The sequence below is a fragment of the Gymnoscopelus braueri genome (assembly GCF_963280865.1).
Source record: "Gymnoscopelus braueri genome assembly, chromosome: 12".
Lineage (NCBI taxonomy): Eukaryota > Metazoa > Chordata > Actinopteri > Myctophiformes > Myctophidae > Gymnoscopelus > Gymnoscopelus braueri.
The window spans coordinates 22,986,034-23,003,261 of NC_137614.1; the positions used below are offsets into that span (position 1 = coordinate 22,986,034).

At 40.3% G+C, this 17,228-nt stretch overlaps 1 protein-coding gene across 2 annotated transcripts in view; it reads left to right on the plus strand.

Annotated features, from left to right (window-relative positions):
* LOC308097013 (uncharacterized protein) overlaps window positions 1-16,882 on the plus strand; it is a 19,708-nt gene extending 2,826 nt beyond the window's left edge. The window contains exons 2-5 of one of the 2 annotated variants that reach the window (XM_080444568.1): window positions 449-595; window positions 9,779-9,874; window positions 12,428-12,553; window positions 15,197-16,882. In XM_080444568.1, the coding sequence (XP_080300694.1) occupies window positions 9,820-9,874; window positions 12,428-12,553; window positions 15,197-15,318 (303 nt within the window). In that variant the 5' untranslated portion in view covers window positions 449-595; window positions 9,779-9,819 and the 3' untranslated portion in view covers window positions 15,319-16,882. Of the gene's footprint in view, window positions 1-315; window positions 596-9,778; window positions 9,875-12,427; window positions 12,554-15,196 lie in introns of those variants that run through there. The other variant, XM_080444569.1, reaches the window with a different exon arrangement.
* Window positions 16,883-17,228: the final 346 nt, after the last annotated feature.

Sequence of the window (17,228 nt, forward strand, 5' to 3'; positions counted from 1 at the left end):
AAACACACACACACAACACACCTGCTCTCACAGGTGCATTAAGTAGAGCAAGGGGGAAGGAAAGGCTTGACAGAGAGGGAGTAAAACAAAGAGGGAGGGGATCAGTGAATAAGGAGACAGAGTGAGAGAGAGGGGGGGCTGTCTCCTTACCAAATAAAGCACTAGACTGGTGTGTGTGTGTGTGCATGCATGCGTGCGTGCGTGTGTGTGTGTGTGTGTGTGTGTGTGTGTGTGTGTGTGTGTGTGTGTGTGTGTGTGCGCGCGTGCGCGTGCGTGCGTGCGTGTATGTTCTGCTTAGAGGACCCATGTGGGCAGGGCAATTAACGCTCTCCTCAGAGACGACAGGCGGTTCCACACTCATCCACAAGCCATCCCATCATCATCCATCCTTCCTGACAGTCTTTCAGTCATTCACGCCTCCATTCATTTGTTTGTCTTTCTTCTGCAGCCGTCCATCTGTTTCTGTCTATGGGAGCTTGCATCCTCTCCATCCATCTCTGTGAACTTACCTAAGTGGACTGAACTGATTGTTGCTTACGCATGTGCAACCCTGAAGGAGTTGGACACAGACATAACCAACAAACCCTGGGCAAAGGTAAGACAAGGCTCATTTACAAATGGATAAATGAACATGAGGACTTTACTTGTGTAGGAACATGACTTGTCTTTACTATGTCTTTACTGTTAGGAAATATCTAGCCTCTGATCAGGACTATCATAGATGTATTTTATCGATTCTGACATTTGCGTATCTATGACATGAAAGTAAAAGTCAGACTCGATCAAATACATCTATGATAGTCTTGATCCAAGGCTAGGAGAGATCCCATGTATCAGTAAGCTTGTGGAAAAAATGAACCGTATGTCATGAGTTTGAATAGATTAAATGTACCAGTGATAAGATAGCAAGAGCATTTGTGTTTCATATGGTAGTCGGGATGGTTTGATCTTTGACTTTTTGGCTGGTGAGTTCTTGGCCCAGATAGATCACAGTTGTTCCCCACTGAAGCCACGCTCCAGTGATATTAGTTACCACTCACTGCACTGCTCTCTGGTCTGCGATACTTATAATAACCCTTACCCCACTACAAACTCCCATAATGCTGAGTCACTCTGTCTTTTTGAATTTATTGAATAAGTGTATAGTAGTATTACTGTCTTCTTAGTCCCTAATATATTGCACATCAACACTTATGCAATCATTATATGATCACATGGATATTGCTTGGCCATTATGACTCTGAACCTTGTACTCCTTTCTACTGGTTGCTTGTAATGTTGCTGATCTAGAGATTTAAAATGTGAAGAGGACAGATAACATGTGTCCTCTTCAAAACACTTCAAAATGTAATATGTCCACTGAAAAGACCTTATACGGTAGGATCTAGTGTGATATCTGTGTCATGGGGCTCGATCTGGGCTCCAAGAAGCAGCTCGCCTGTACTTAATTATTATGTAAGGTAATGGAACTTGTTGAACGGTGCAGTCAATCCTGTTTTCCTTTACAGTAGTGTGGCAAACGGCGCCATCAGGAAGCAATGCACACACAACCTTCCTCAGGCATGCCTCACAGGCATGTCTGAGGGAGGTTGTGTGGGACCGAAACGTTGCTTTAATATTTGAGTGTTTGCTCGGAACTGTGGAGGTGTTTTGCTGCCATTCCTTGCCTCTGCTGGTACATGGCCATTCTGTGAACCATCAAAGGTCACTGTTTACCGTTCTGTGTTTTGGTTCCTTTGCGCCTGGATAAACAGTGTGTCTCCGCAGCCAAGCTACAGTACCACGCTATGTGAAGCAGCCGTATGCGGTGGCTGAGTTTTGTGGATGTTTGACATAGAGAGTTCCTTAATGCTACGATCCGTACATGTTATGGCCGTTGTCTCCCACTAGATCCTGTGAGAGACTAGATTTGTCTGCTTTTGTAAACTGCATGGTCACCCCCCCCCCCCCCCAGCCAAAGACTATGTGATAATGTTTACAAATGCAGAGATCTAGACATCTAAAATGTGTAAGCGCAAGTGTAAAGTGCATAGTATTTTAGATGGATGCAACAGGCTATAGCCTATGTTATACATAGTTCTCAGCCATCTGTGTAGATCAGCATCAGGAAACACCTCTGGTGAGCAGAATGTCATCTCAGTCATACATTAAAAAACATCTCAAATAACAATCAATCAATCACATGCAGTAACAGTCATGTCTTTTTATATGTTTTTTTAATTTATTTATTTATATGTGTTTTTTTATAAGGGTGCTTCTAGCCAAAGGTAAGAAAGGTAAGAAAGGGGGATAATGGCAAGCATTCACTACTTCACTTGATTTATTTTTTAAACAAGTCCATGACGCACACAAGTTTCTGCCTTACAAGCGTGTACAAGCTGAGGAAGGCACAAGGCCAAAACCTACGTGTATCTGGTGGATTGTTGTTTAAAACATAAATCAAGTCAGAATCAAGTGAGTGCCTGCCTTGAACATGACCCTGAATCTATTCCAGCACCAGGGCCGTTAATGGGTTTTCATCAGTCTGCCGGCAGTGGGTCATGCACTTACTCATACTACAAGCATGAGTTTATGGTTACTAACTAAAAAGTAGATGTCCAATGTGTGTAAGGGTTTATCCCACAGAGCTGCAGTCAACATTGATGGTTGGACAGATAGATGGCTCTATATGCCTCAAGATTCTAATCTAGACATGTCTTAATATTCTTACCCACAGAGTTGAGAAGCAACATAGCTTACAAAATAAGCTATCCATACAGGGTAGTGCTTTATGAAGAAAAGCACTAATATTTGTAGAGTATGGAAAGAGGATGCCAGACGGCTCAAAATCACGGCAATGTTTGTGTTCATTTTTGTATCAGATCAGTGGGTTTGTGAATATGGAATATGTGTGGAAGGCATACATAAAGTATACAGTGCATCAATTATGCTTATCTATGTACTGTACATTAGTGCAAGTAACATTGTGAAACCAACTCTGGATTTTTACAGATTGAATGTAGGTTATTTTTTTTTGTACTTGGCCTTGTTCAGGGCTCTGACAGCTAAAGGAAAAAAACTCTTTCTGAGCGACACCTTGAGGACTCGCCAGTCCACATCGTCACAAACAGTCCGTTACCGGGGTGGTGTTTGTCCTTCATAATCCTTTTCGCCCTACTCAACTCAAAACACCTGCATCCTACAGGGACTCCAAGGAGCTCCCTGTGGTGTGCTAACCGCACCACCTTCTGCAGGACTCGCAGATCCTGAGAAGATGAAGATCTACTCCCGTACCGTACCATAGTATACCATACCATACAGTTGATGTGGCCATTTACCCTTTGTTGACTAGGTTTCATGTTTACTCTGATTCACAAATGTAAGTCGCTCTGGGTAAGAATGTTTACTAAATGCCTAAACTGTAACCGTGTGATTAAAAAAAGTCAGTCATTCTAAAATGACTGACATGACTGACCTCCTTCTGCTGACAGGGCAGATCTCCTTGGTGATCACGATGTCATTAAGGATGAATGAAACCTTGTTGTTTCAAAGGACTCTGATCAGTCAGCCTGTTGTTATGTAAGATAGCCTACTTCTTAACCAAGCAGTCATCGGATCAGAGGGTTAAGTCAGTAGATTCTACTGAGTAGAACACCATTTAATCAATATGTCATGGGTTTGAACTCATGATGATCTTTGATACTTGGAATGTCTTTGTGTGACTCCTATCTCCCTGCTATCTAGTACACATGCAAAACATGTCATCTTGTGAGGTTATGTTGAAAAGTGTGGCTACTGTCAATGCGGATGAGTGCAAACGTCATCATTAGACAGATGGTGATCAATGAAGGTTCACGGGTGTTAATTTGAAATAGCAAAGTTGTACTCTAAGGCTCAAGAACAGGAATATATTTGTTGCTTATGCTTTGCATTGGAGACCAGAATTATTTTGGCCAAACAAAACATGCTCTGTGTGTATCCTGTGTGTGAATTCTAAATTTGATATTGACTGTACTTCAAAAATTGTGTTATCAATTATATGAACAAAGTTATCATTTAACTATTGTTTGTCTGTGATTATACTGATCTGTACCATGTGACTTTTACAATTCACTGTCTCTTTAAGAAGACCTAAAGAGTTTGCTGATGCATTGATTGACTGCACTCCCAGTCGATACAATCAATATAGAGTCCTACAGTATGATACTCCCGATTAAGCATGATTTGTTTGGCCAGAATAAATAGATATGCCTGAGGCCCTGTCCCTTTTTAGTGTGTGTGAAATGAGAATGCTACAGTACCATACATCTTTAAATGTGTCTTTTGAAGTAGACATATCTTTAAGGGGGAGAAGAGGTTTCATTATGGGAAAGCGTGTCCAACTCATCCATTGCCACAAAGACAAAACAAGGCTAATGATGTTCAGGATTATGTTACATTTAATTTATAGGCCATGTTGGATTAAGATTTGAAGGTTACTAAGATTAAGAAGACCCTTACAGTCTGTCTGAACATGGATGTTGCAGTGTAATGCAGTCTTGTGGAATTGATCTAGAAGTGCTAAAATAAACAGCAGGCTTATGAGGACATGTTGCATGTCATACATTTGTGCAAACTAATAAATATGACATAACTTGACGTGTGTGTGTGCACAGCAATATCATTAGGTAATTTTATACTCCGGCCGTGAAACTGGAACGGTCTTTGCAGGCACTGCATGCAAGGTAGCATAGGGTGAAGATTCCTGGCCAAGACTGACTTCGGGGCCTTCTTGGCTAAATGTGGGTAAAATCAGAGTTAAAATAGGGAGCACTGTGTAACAGTGTGCAGCTGCAGACTGGTGCTAACCTTTTGAATGTGATCTCATTGAGATGAAAGAGTAGTCTTATATTCTTACATTCTGGGTCAGGATCTAAATGGGGTCACTGGTGGGTCCCCATGTGACAGAAATAGCGATGTTTCAATGTGCTCGAGGTCCGGCAGAGATAATTGGATCCCAGGCTGCAAAGAAAGAGCCCTTTTGAACTGCCATCAGCTGACATAAAAATCATGGATTTACTACATTAGGGCTATTAATCACATCTAATATGAGCTTAAACCCTCATAAGCTTGATTTATATTTCAATGCATGCCGGTCCCACGTGCTGAAATAGCCGATGTGAGCTTGTAGATCTTTTATTTTTGGTGCGTGATACCATCATACGACAAAGTATACGGTATCACGCACAAAAAAAACGACTCTCTAGAGAGTCTAGACTAACTCTGGAGCCTTGCCTCACAGGCTGGATGGATGAAGGGAAGGAAGGATGGAAAGAAATAGAAAGAAACAAAGATTGACATCGAAACCGGTGGAAGCGAGAGATATAGAAACATACAGAGACAGATGTGAGTGTGAGTCTTTTGTATGGGTGGGTGAGAGAAGGGGAAAACAAGGAGAAATGGCTCATCCAGGCTCTGCAGTTGCCTGAAAGAGGAGTGGGCTGCAGTGACCTTTCCCCTGCATAGCACTGAAAACCACTGGCTTATATAAGAAGTGTGTACACTGTAAAATCCTCATTGTTAATGTAACTCAGTAGAGTGTGCAAATGAACAAATATTTGTACAATCTCAAACTAACAAATTAACAGTGTAGGATGCGGTTACATGACGTATTATTGAACACAGTTCATCCTTTTGCTCTGGTGGAAAAGAATATGTAGATACATGCTGTACAAAGAAATGGAGAAAGGAAGGTCTCAACCCAGCATTGAACTGCCACACATTGGCCTAGAAACATGTTGTTAGTGACTTACACACACTTCACTTAGCCTTGTGTACAGTCTCAGGCCGAGTCAGCCCTGGGTTCATTTTAATGCCCAGGCATGAATGAATGGATCTTTATTTGAACAGTGTACAAAGAACATTAACATTTAAATTAGCTGTGCAGTTATGTACCAGGTTTAGCAAATTGCCATTTTCCACCCAAAGTTTGCTTGGGTTTTATTGGTTTTATCCTTGTAATAATGTAACAGTTTTGTGTTCAGGCATTTTGATTCAGTTTGGCTTTTAGTAAAATTTTGTAAACTTCTAAAACATAGAAGCAAAATGATACATAGATAGAAGCAAAGTGACTATAGCATATTGTTATTGAGAACATGTCGAAAGTCAAAATCTAAAATGAATGGCTTGCAATAGGGGGCGATCTAACACATGCTGTAAGGTTCCTAAACCATGGCTTGGGCTGGTGGTGACAAACAGGCTTGCAGCTGGCCTTGTTCCCAGGGAAATCCACTTTATCTGCCAGCTAGCCTACTTTACTCAGAAATCTAGTTTATAAGAAAAAAATCACACCCTGTGTGAAGTGGGCGGTGTCTTGCTAGCTAATCACAATACTGAATGGAGTCAACCAATCATGTACAAAAAATAAATACATTTATTGAAACACTCTTTATGATGGACAAAACCATAACTTGAAAAAAACCAATTTATGGTTTTTTTCAAGTTATGGTTTCTTATATAGGGCTATGCACATGTGTCATGTGACACTGGCCAATCACAGTCCTGAATAGATTGTGATTGGCCAATCACGGTGCAGGATAATTGTACAAATTATCCTGCCAATCACAGCGCAGGATAATTGTACAAATTTCCAAACCTCACTTATAGGGGCGGTTTCACCGCCCAAAAATTGGAAATGTCCTCTTCAGACTCCATCTCACCCCCTAGCACTTCTAGTCAACTTCTCTGATGGATCAAATCTAATGATCTAAATGCCAAAAAAGTAAATTAATATACAAAGTAAAAACAGGTAGGAGCTCTTGTTTGAGGGGCTGCATTTGATGGTTTTGTTTAGTTTTTTTGTTGATTAATTTAGCAAAATGAATGTCAAACCTTTCTTTAACTATACAGTTGATAGATTCTCATTTATAATTATAGAAATAGAGATAAAAGTGTACACTACCAAAGACATCCAAGGGACCATCTGCTGGGCAATTGGTGAAGAGGATATAGACAGACCAAAACAAAAATCCCCAGTTCACACGCTGCAGGGCTCCCGTGGAGGAAAAGGGCCTGAAACCTCAATCACATTTATGGCAGCCCTGCAGTATATGTGAACTGGTGATTTGTAATTGTGATAGAAAGCAATCGGTACAAAAATATGAATAAAATGGATTTGAAAATGAATTAATAAAAACAATAAAAGGCAACAGGGAAATTAAAACCATTAGAAATGATGTGCTGAATAAGTAAATAATGTTATAGTAAAAAAAAAAGTGATCTTGGGTAATCTGAAATGAACACAAGTTAGATATATTAGAGAAGATATTCTCACATATATAAAACAAAAATGACCTATCATTGCAAATATTACATAATTCCCTCTATTTTCTCTGTTTTCTATTATCTCATTTTGGAATTAAATTGTTATTTGTCTTTTATAACTAGCCTAAAATGTATTAGGATTAAATGTAGGATCGATTGATCATTAGGCTATTTATAGATTTCTTTTTTTGCCACATCACATGACATAACTAGGTTATGTCTAGTGTTTTATAAATATTGAATTAGATTTCTAATCCTATATTAAAATTGGTTAATAGGAGGCCAGGGCGTGCCGGCCGGCCACGTCACTCTGACTCAGACATAACCATAAACAAACCCGATACGCCCATATATAGACGGGACCACGGCCTCGTCACTCTGACTCAACCATAACCATAAACAAACACGATACGCCCATATATAGGCATGTCACTATGACTCAGACATAACCATAAACAAGCTGTCCGCCGAGTTGTTTTGGATATGCATTTGTCCAGAACCACGATCCGACCAATATGCCCATAGATGGGCATGCCAATATACAGGGTATGGGCATATATACGAATGACATCAGGGATCTCCATATATGGGCATAAAAGGGACAGGGACTGACAGATACATTGATCTCCATGGGCTCAAAAGGGACACAGGCAGAGAGGTACTCTGACAAAGCCCCCGACCCTATGACTCAGACATATTGGTCGGATCGGCGGTGCGACGTAGGTGTGAGGGCCACGTAGCGGCGTGAACTCTAGTACATTTAAATGTACATTTAAGGCACTGCAGCGTTCTCATCCAAAGTAACTCAACAGTGAATATGCAGAATTTGAGAATGACAGAAATGGGTGGGTTTCACGTGAAAACTGCATGCCGATCCTTGGACCTCAACCTCACTATTTAATCTGTCCAGGGAAAATACATGACATGACAAACACTGTCTAGTTTCACCTACATTTCAACACAAAAACTAATATTTTGATAGGACATGTTTTCCAAATAAAGCTGCTGTTATCTAAAGCCAACAGGACTGATGATAGTGAAGCTGTTTATAGACAGAAGGTAGGCTGGCAGGAATAAATATTTGACATAGAAACTGTTGTAATCCAGAGAGAATGGCCCACATTATTTCATACAAACACTAGGTTATTGTGAATACAGACCAAACAGGCCATTAGAAAAGAATAGGACGTTTGTTGAAATGTGTATGGCTGTTCTCTACTCATGACCGGCAATATAGTACTGTACGTGCACACATGCCAACAAGGCAACTTGACCTAATGATTTGATCATTTGAAGACACTTTTTTTTTAAATTGTTATTATTATTTATTATAGATATTGCTTGTGATTGTTTGGGGGGATAAGGATAGAGCAATATCCTTTTTGATTCTTATTCATGTACTTTCTACTTTCTATTTCCCAACTCAGTTTTTGGCAAAATGAATAAAGTTCTGCCTTCTATCCTACTTTCTTAACCCTTGTTAATCCTCGGTGGGACATGAGGCCACAATGAGCTCCTTCCATGGATTCCTAACCTTGACAATGTGTTCTGTCTCCTGTCCCCAAGAAAGGTTCATCGAGAGCAGCTCATCCGTTATCTGCTTTCTTTTACCTAGCGGGGTCCATTGCAGGATGCAGGATGTAAAAAAAAACAGAAAACAGGTCCATTTGGGTGCATTATACTCTCTGAGTTAAATCAACAGAATTTTACTATGAATATATATATGTTCATGAAATAGGTCTTAGGTCCTATTTGTGAAGCCATGCAACTGACCTGTAGACAGAGTGGACTAGTCACCCCCTGAACAGGTTTAGTTTATTCCAGTTCATTCCAGTCTATTCCTTATATCACCAACAACTGTACCATGTGCGTGTGCGTGCGTACATGTGTGTGCACATATATGTCTTTAAAGTATTTTATGAATATTGGACTAATATGGCTTTTTGTTCACCACGCAATGCATTCTGGGTATCATCCTGCCAACATATCCATTATATTCCAACATAGCAGCCATGTGCACAAATTGACCCCAGGGGGATTGGTTGTGGCCCATGATAGCTCACTTTTAAGTATGTGTGCACATACTGTAGCTGTTCAACTCCTACACACCTGCAGCTCATTTAAGCCTGATTTACCTGTTGTGAGCTTGAAGATCGGATATTTTCGGCGAGCAACAGTGGTACGGCTTTGAGACTAGTATGAGGGAAATGAAAAGAAACCAAATGAGACATTTGCATTTTGAACAATAGGATGTCTCTGCTGTTACGAAGTGAACAGATTTTTATTTTATTTTATAAATGAAACATTGTGGAAAGCTTTTGAGTGGCACATTTGATCGGATCATCTTATCTTTCTATTAACATACACACCTCTCTATCTCTCTATCCCTTTGTCTCTTGTCATACTACACCCTCATATCTCTTTATCTCGCTCTATCTCCCTCTCTGCACCCTCTCTCCCTCATTTCCTATCTGTCTATCTCTCTGTCTTTTTCCAGGAAGCTGACCCGGTAGTCCAGTGACCCTGCTGACAGACACCATGACCAGCGTCAACTCTCCTGCTTGTCTGCTCGCCAGGAACCACTTCTACAGGAGTATGGGAACGCACACACACACACACACACACACACAATGCTATTTTTACATTTTGACCTTTACTCTGCATTCGTGTGTGTGTGTGTGTGTGTGTGTGTGTGTGTGTGTGTGTGTGTGTGTGTGTGTGTGTGTGTGTGTGTGTGTGTGTGTGTGTGTGTGTGTGTGTGTGTGTGCGCAATGTAGACCTATTTGATCAAGCGAGGGAAATTCAGTGTTGCAGCTTCCCCCAGCTGATTGCTGGCCAAGTGGTCAGACTTGAGTGCAGAATGCTCAGGGACACATTGCCGGGACCTCTCTACCCATTCAGCTATGGCCGCCCCTAGTGTGTGTGTGTGTGTGTGTGTGTGTGTGTGTGTGTGTGTGTGTGTGTGTGTGTGTGTGTGTGTGTGTGTGTGTGTGTGTGTGTGTGTGTGTGTGTGTGTGTGTGTGTGTGTGTGTGTGAGAGAACCTTTGACAATTGAGCCATGCTCCGCCTCCGATGGACTCGTACCGTAGAATCTGGAGTGTTAATTTTACCTCTGAGAGTGTGCAAATGTAACCATGTAACCCTTTGGTTCCATTTGTACACTCTCTGAGTTACAAATGGCTAAATGAACACTAATAGAGTTGATAAAGGGTCGTAAATCCTACTCTATGTTAATTAAAACTGAAAAACCCAGTGTAAAAAGGATGAGACGAAATCAAAGACAGACACAGGCCGGTTGACATTGTATTAAGAGAAAGAATCAATCCACGAGGCACTGTACAGCAAAAATATCTCTCTCATATTACAAATACAGGCAATAGTATTTATACACAAGTTGGAGTCCGGACATCAGATATAAGGTGGATCCTAACGATTGGTTAAGACCCTCAGACGTCAGATCATATCTGATGAGCTGTCAGGCATCAGGGTGTCATCATAATAAGTTGTTGTTCATCTTATAGTGTCCTTGTGTACAACTTTTGGTTCCATAAACAAGTTATTCCTTCGATATCATAGGACATGTGGCAGGTTTATTTGTGACAGGGTGACAGCTGACAGAGTAAATTAGTGACAATATCCCGGTCATACAGGTCATCTTACACAGATACAGGTCATTTGACATTTAATCACAAAGCGTTGACCAAGACATGTTTTTACTGATTGGAAACATATGGAGCCGGCACCAGATAGCAAATATGGAGCCAGCTACATGGCCTTGGTAGAGAAAGTATAGTAGAGTTACAAAAAGCATGTTTAAAAGACTGAAGTACAGGCCCAAAAAGACATCACTATATTAATTTGACTGGTTAGATCGATATTTCTAGATCATATCAATCTGGTCCACAAAACATATAGTTTTAACTCCATCAAACACTAAGGATTGTACCATGTACCACTCTCTCTCACTTCATAACATCCTGTTTGCTTACCGCTTCACCTCTGTCCCAGTGACCTATTCTTATCATTTTCCTAAACCGTTCAAACCCTGTGTTTACCTGAGTCTGTATTTCCGCTCTGTAAAGCCATAGTGACCGTCTCTCTGGATCTCCTAATTTGCTCTGTAAGAGAACATGAAATGGAATAGCCTTAACCACGTAAACCCCAGCATCCATATTGTGGCAAAAGCTTTCGCAGAAAATAGCAGATCAACAAGCTCACACCGCGTTTGCAACGGTCAACCATATGGGGTTTAAGCGGTTAAGGTTCTGTATTTGTTTGTTTGTTTTGTGTGTTCTGTATCATGGGACACGGGACACAGGGTGGAAGGGGATTAATGATGTCACGCCACAAGCACAGAGGAAAAGTAGAATACAGGAATGCACACACACACGATTAAAATGTAAGCTTTACTTTTATTGTTTGATTGTGCATTGTGTTGCTTATATAATTTAGAAAACATCTAATCGATTTTCAAATATTAGATTTTACATTAAACTGGACTGTTAGTATGTGATTATTGTGTAATTATTAGCCTACTTACCAGGATGGGGGGAAAAAAGCCTGTTACGATTATAAGTAGAATTGTATATGGATGTCAATTCCTGTCACATCAGGCCCCTCTCACAGCACTGAATGACAGGGCTGTCATGTTACCATGGTAACATGGTATCATTATACCACAATAGTAAGACCTTTTTACATGGTTTTACATGGTTGATGAAAACTGTATTTTCACAGCATTCACCTGAGCACGTGAGAAAAAGATTTCCAACAGAAAAATATAGCTTTTAATCTGCTTATGTTTCAATCTTACACAGCACCATAATCACTAGGAATGTGCTTACCACGTCCTGCATTTTACTGTGTGTGTGTGTGTGTGTGTGTGTGTGTGTGTGTGTGTGTGTGTGTGTGTGTGTGTGTGTGTGTGTGTGTGTGTGTGTGTGTGTGTGTGTGTGTGTGTGTGTGTGTGTGTGTGTGTGTGTGTGTGTGTGTGTGTGTGCGTGTGTGTGTGTGTGCGTAGGGGGGCTGTTCACCTTTTTTGCTCTAATGTTGTGATATACAGTACAGTAACATAACTATAAAAGTACCTCTCTCTCTCTCTCTCTCTCTCTCTCCCTCTCTCTCTATCACTCACTCACTCACTCAGACTTGTCTCCCAGTCCAGAGCCAGTGAAACCAGTATTCACCAGTCAGAGAGACAGTCAAACAGACAGATCTCTCAGTCTCAAACAGAGACAAGTTACGGTCTGGCTCACCTTCTCCACACCACCTGGTAAGAATACACGTACAGACATACAGAACAAATGTGCAGTCTGTTAATCGCATGAACCAGGCATCCCAGGTCCTATGACATAATAGGTAATTAATAGGCGATTCATGTTATTCAGTGGTGGAAAAAGTTTTAAAAATGTTTTACTTAAGTAAAATTATCAATACTGCAATGTAGAAATATTATTTGTTTTACTCAAGTAAAAGTCCGGAATTAAAAATGTACTTGAGTAAAAGTACAAAAGTATTGGTATCAAAATGTACTTTTTTTTGTACAGTAGAAAATACTCATTATGCACAATGTCCCAATTCACAAGTTTTCAAATGTATAAAATGTATGAAAATCTTTTGAAAGTAGCAGATCTACAAGGTTACAATGCTTTGCGTCGGGACGTGTTGTGAGCTTGTAGATCATCTATATTCAAATGGCCAATGTATGTTTTGTAATAACAATCAAAATCTACAAAGTAACCAGTAACTAAAGTAGTGGAGTAAAAGTACAATATTTGCCTCTGAGATGTAATGGAGTGAAAGAAGTGAAAGTATTACAAATTTGAAATACTCCAGTAAAGTCAAAAATACCAAAAATGTGTACTTAAGTACAGTACTTGAGTAAATGTACTTAGTTACTTTACACCACTGTGTTTACTGTGTCACCATAGGCCAAGCCACCTATAACAGGATTTGTCTGCATGTACTGTATGAACAGATGGGTGACAAATTAAAAGAAAAAACAACATAAAGTGTGTTAGTAAGTTGTTGGGCCACCACGTGCTGCAAGAAGACCTTCAATGAGCTTTGGCGTGGATTATACTACAGGATAGATGGAACACCATAGACCATATTCACACGGCGGCCATATTGGAATTTAACATTGAAAGTGCCACCCCGTTGCCGTGGAAACGGGGTGGCACTTCATTGACTTAATAGCAACATGGCCGCCGTGTGAATATGGTCTATTGTAACAAGACATTCCCTCATTTGGTGTTTTGATGATGGTCGGTGGAGAGCACTCTCTAACACGTTGGGCCTAATTCTCCCGTAGTTGTTCAAGTGGGTTGAGCTCTGGTAACTGCGAAGGCCATAGCATTTGAGTCACATCATTTTCGTACTCAAATCATTCAGTGACCTCTCCTACCCTGTGGATGAGGGCATTGTCATCCTGGGAGTGGCCACGTACTCCATCAGGATAGAAATCTTTCATAATAGTCTAAAGGTCATCACATGAACTAGTATTGATTTGCAGTGACCCTACTCTCTAAGCAGATAAGTAGATTCAAAACATGCCTTGAAAATACCCCCGCCCCCCAGCATAACAGAGCCTCCAGACCTCCTCACCGTATAGGGTCAAGCATTCAGGTCTGTGCTGTTATTTTGGTGTATGCCACACAAAACACATGAACTCACCCACTTGTGAAGAATATGGTGATATCATATCACCTTTTCCCACATCTCTGTAGAGCAGCGGCTATGGTTTTTGCACCACTGAACTCTATATAGGGGTCAATGGACAGTATCATGGTCAGTATCATGGTCAGTATCATGGTCAGTATCATGGTCAGCATCATGGTCAGTATCATGGTCAGTATCATGGTCAGCATCATGGTCAGTATCATGGTCAGCATCATGGTCAGCATCATGGTCAGCATCATGGTCAGTATCATGGTCAGCATCATGGTCAGCATCATGGTCAGCATCATGGTCAGCATCATGGTCAGCATCATGGTCAGTATCATGGTCAGTATCATGGTCAGTATCATGGTCAGTATCATGGTCAGCATCATGGTCAGTATCATGGTCAGCATCATGGTCAGTATCATGTCAGCATCATGATCAGTATGTATCATGTCAGTATCATGGTCAGCATCATGGTCAGTATCATGGTCAGCATCATGGTCAGTATCATGGTCAGTATCATGTCAGCATCATGATCAGTATGTATCATGTCAGTATCATGGTCAGTATCATGGTCAGTATCATGGTCAGTATCATGATCAGTATGTATCATGTCAGTATCATGGTCAGCATCATGGTCAGTATCATGGTCAGCATCATGGTCAGTATCATGGTCAGTATCATGTCAGCATCATGGTCAGTATGTATCATGTCAGTATCATGGTCAGTATGTATCATGTCAGTATCATGGTCAGTATCATGTCAGTATCATGGTCAGTATCATGGTCAGTATCATGTCAGCATCATGGTCAGTATGTATCATGTCAGTATCATGGTCAGTATCATGTCAGTATCATGGTCAGTATCATGTCAGCATCATGGTCAGTATGTATCATGTCAGTATCATGGTCAGTATCATGTCAGCATCATGGTCAGTATGTATCATGTCAGTATCATGGTCAGTATCATGGTCAGTATCATGTCAGCATCATGGTCAGTATGTATCATGTCAGTATCATGTCAGTATCATGGTCAGTATGTATCATGTCAGTATCATGGTCAGTATCATGGTCAGTATCATGTCAGTATCATGTCAGCATCATGGTCAGTATGTATCATGTCAGAATCATGGTCAGTAAACACAACATTTCAACAATAAGCAAACAAAACAAAAAATAACCTTAAATGGATCTTCAACCTCTGTTCTTCTCTCTTCCCGCTTTTCTCTGTCTTCTGCCATGTCCTTTACCAGGGTTCCCAGGTGGAGTCGGAACCAAAGGATTATGGGTCAGTGTGTTCCTTGGGTCCACCTCCTCCTCTCGCTGCCCCTCCCACACCAAACCCCCCAGCCCCGGCAACCAAGGCGTCAAGTAGAAGAAATTAAAGCACTTCATTGTTTGCTTCACGGACAGATGGGAAGTTCATGATGTCATTATGAACTGTTAACTTCCTTTCATTTGGCGTTTTTGGTTGCTCAGGATTGGACACCTTGGGTTGTACTGTGTCGACTAAAGACAAACTGTCAGAAAAGACAGAGACTGACTGGTACTTTGTTTGGTACCATACTTATTTCACATTTCAAAATAATCTCTTGTGTTTAAGATTTTTGGGTTGTCAGACTTCTCATCATGGAGATCTTCTCAACTCATCAAAGATTCATCAGCGGGACCTTCTTGTTTTTACTTGTTTATGGCTATTTCAGTTATTACAATTTGTTGTAATCAGGTAAATAGCTGACTCCTAAAATGATGATGATGAAAAACAGAATTCTTGTTTGCCTACTCTTTTGTGCCATAGTTGGCAGGTATACGGTACGTGGACCAGACAGACCTGTTGAAACAGAGTGTTGAAACAGAGTCACTTGTTCTCGTGGGACCTGGATATTAGAATTTTAAGGGGTTGACATTGAGCATGTCTCAGAAATGTAGAATATCAATGGTGTTCAATGCAGTCTGCACAGCTGTCTGGAACTATTGGTTGCTCCATCACTTCCTAATGAGAGTGCTGTAACTCTCTCTCAATGGCTCTGACGGGGACTAGAGGAGCCTGCCACTTCCTGACAGCTTTACTCAAAGCCCTTGGGTGTGGCTTGTCCTCGCCTGACCTCTACAAGAGACGGCTTATCTGCAACACATAGACTCACACAAGCTAATTCTTTATTATGCTGTTGATGTTTAGTTTTTAGTTTTTTAATTGATGTGGCGAATTGTAATACATGGAGTCTAGATATACATAGATAATTTCATGGTATCTTTTCAGTGTTTATTTTTTTCTTTCTTGGTTTGTCAGAACTCTGCATTCCGCTATTCTTTCTTGAACTCGACGTTGTGAGCTTGTAGATCTGCTATTTTCACTCCTTCTTAAAGTTTTTTTTTTTCATGGAATTTATTGGATTTGTTTGGGAAAATCTATGAAATTCTCTTGAAAAATTAAATTTCTGAAAATGTTTTTTTTTTACTTTTTGAAAATCTTTTGAAATAATCCTTATTTACTCGTGACCCATAAAACCCCACAAACATGGGTCCCGAGTCCGACCCACTGTTTGGGAAACAGTGCCATAGATGACAGGGAGGTACCATAAATGACAGGGAAGCACCATAGGAAGTATGATATTACCATACTATAGTAACATCAAAGTACAGTATGATATTACTATAGTATAGTAACATCATACTATAGTAACATAGTATTATGCTATTAGTAACATCAAACTATAGTATGATGTTACAGTACTATTATAGTATAGTAACATCATACTATAGCATGATGTTACATTAGTATAGTAACATCATACTATGTTACTATAGTATGATGTTACTATTGTAACAGCATGTTCAGTTTATATGCAAAACATAGACACACACAAGCAAATGATGCTGCGGTTTGTTTTTTGTTGCTGTTTTTTACCATTATTGTACCATGAAGTTATGGACGTTATTGATGTGGCATATTGTAATATGTGGAGTCTGGATATAAATAGATTATTTCATGGGATATTTTCAGTGTGTTTATTCTTTCTTTCTTGGTTTGTCAGAACTTTTTTTACTTTTTTTTTCTTAACTGAAGATATGTCAAAGTGTTCCTTTGTCTTTCTCTCTCTCTGTTTGTCTCTGTTATGCATACATTTTCTCTCATGCTCGTGCACCTCCCTCTAACCTTAAGAGAGATCTTGAAAGAGAGCAATTTCTATTTGGCCATACCACGTCACAGTAGAGTGCCACGATGTCATCTCAAATCATAGTGAGAAGTTTTATACTGTGGTTTATAACTGGCTTGAGTGATGC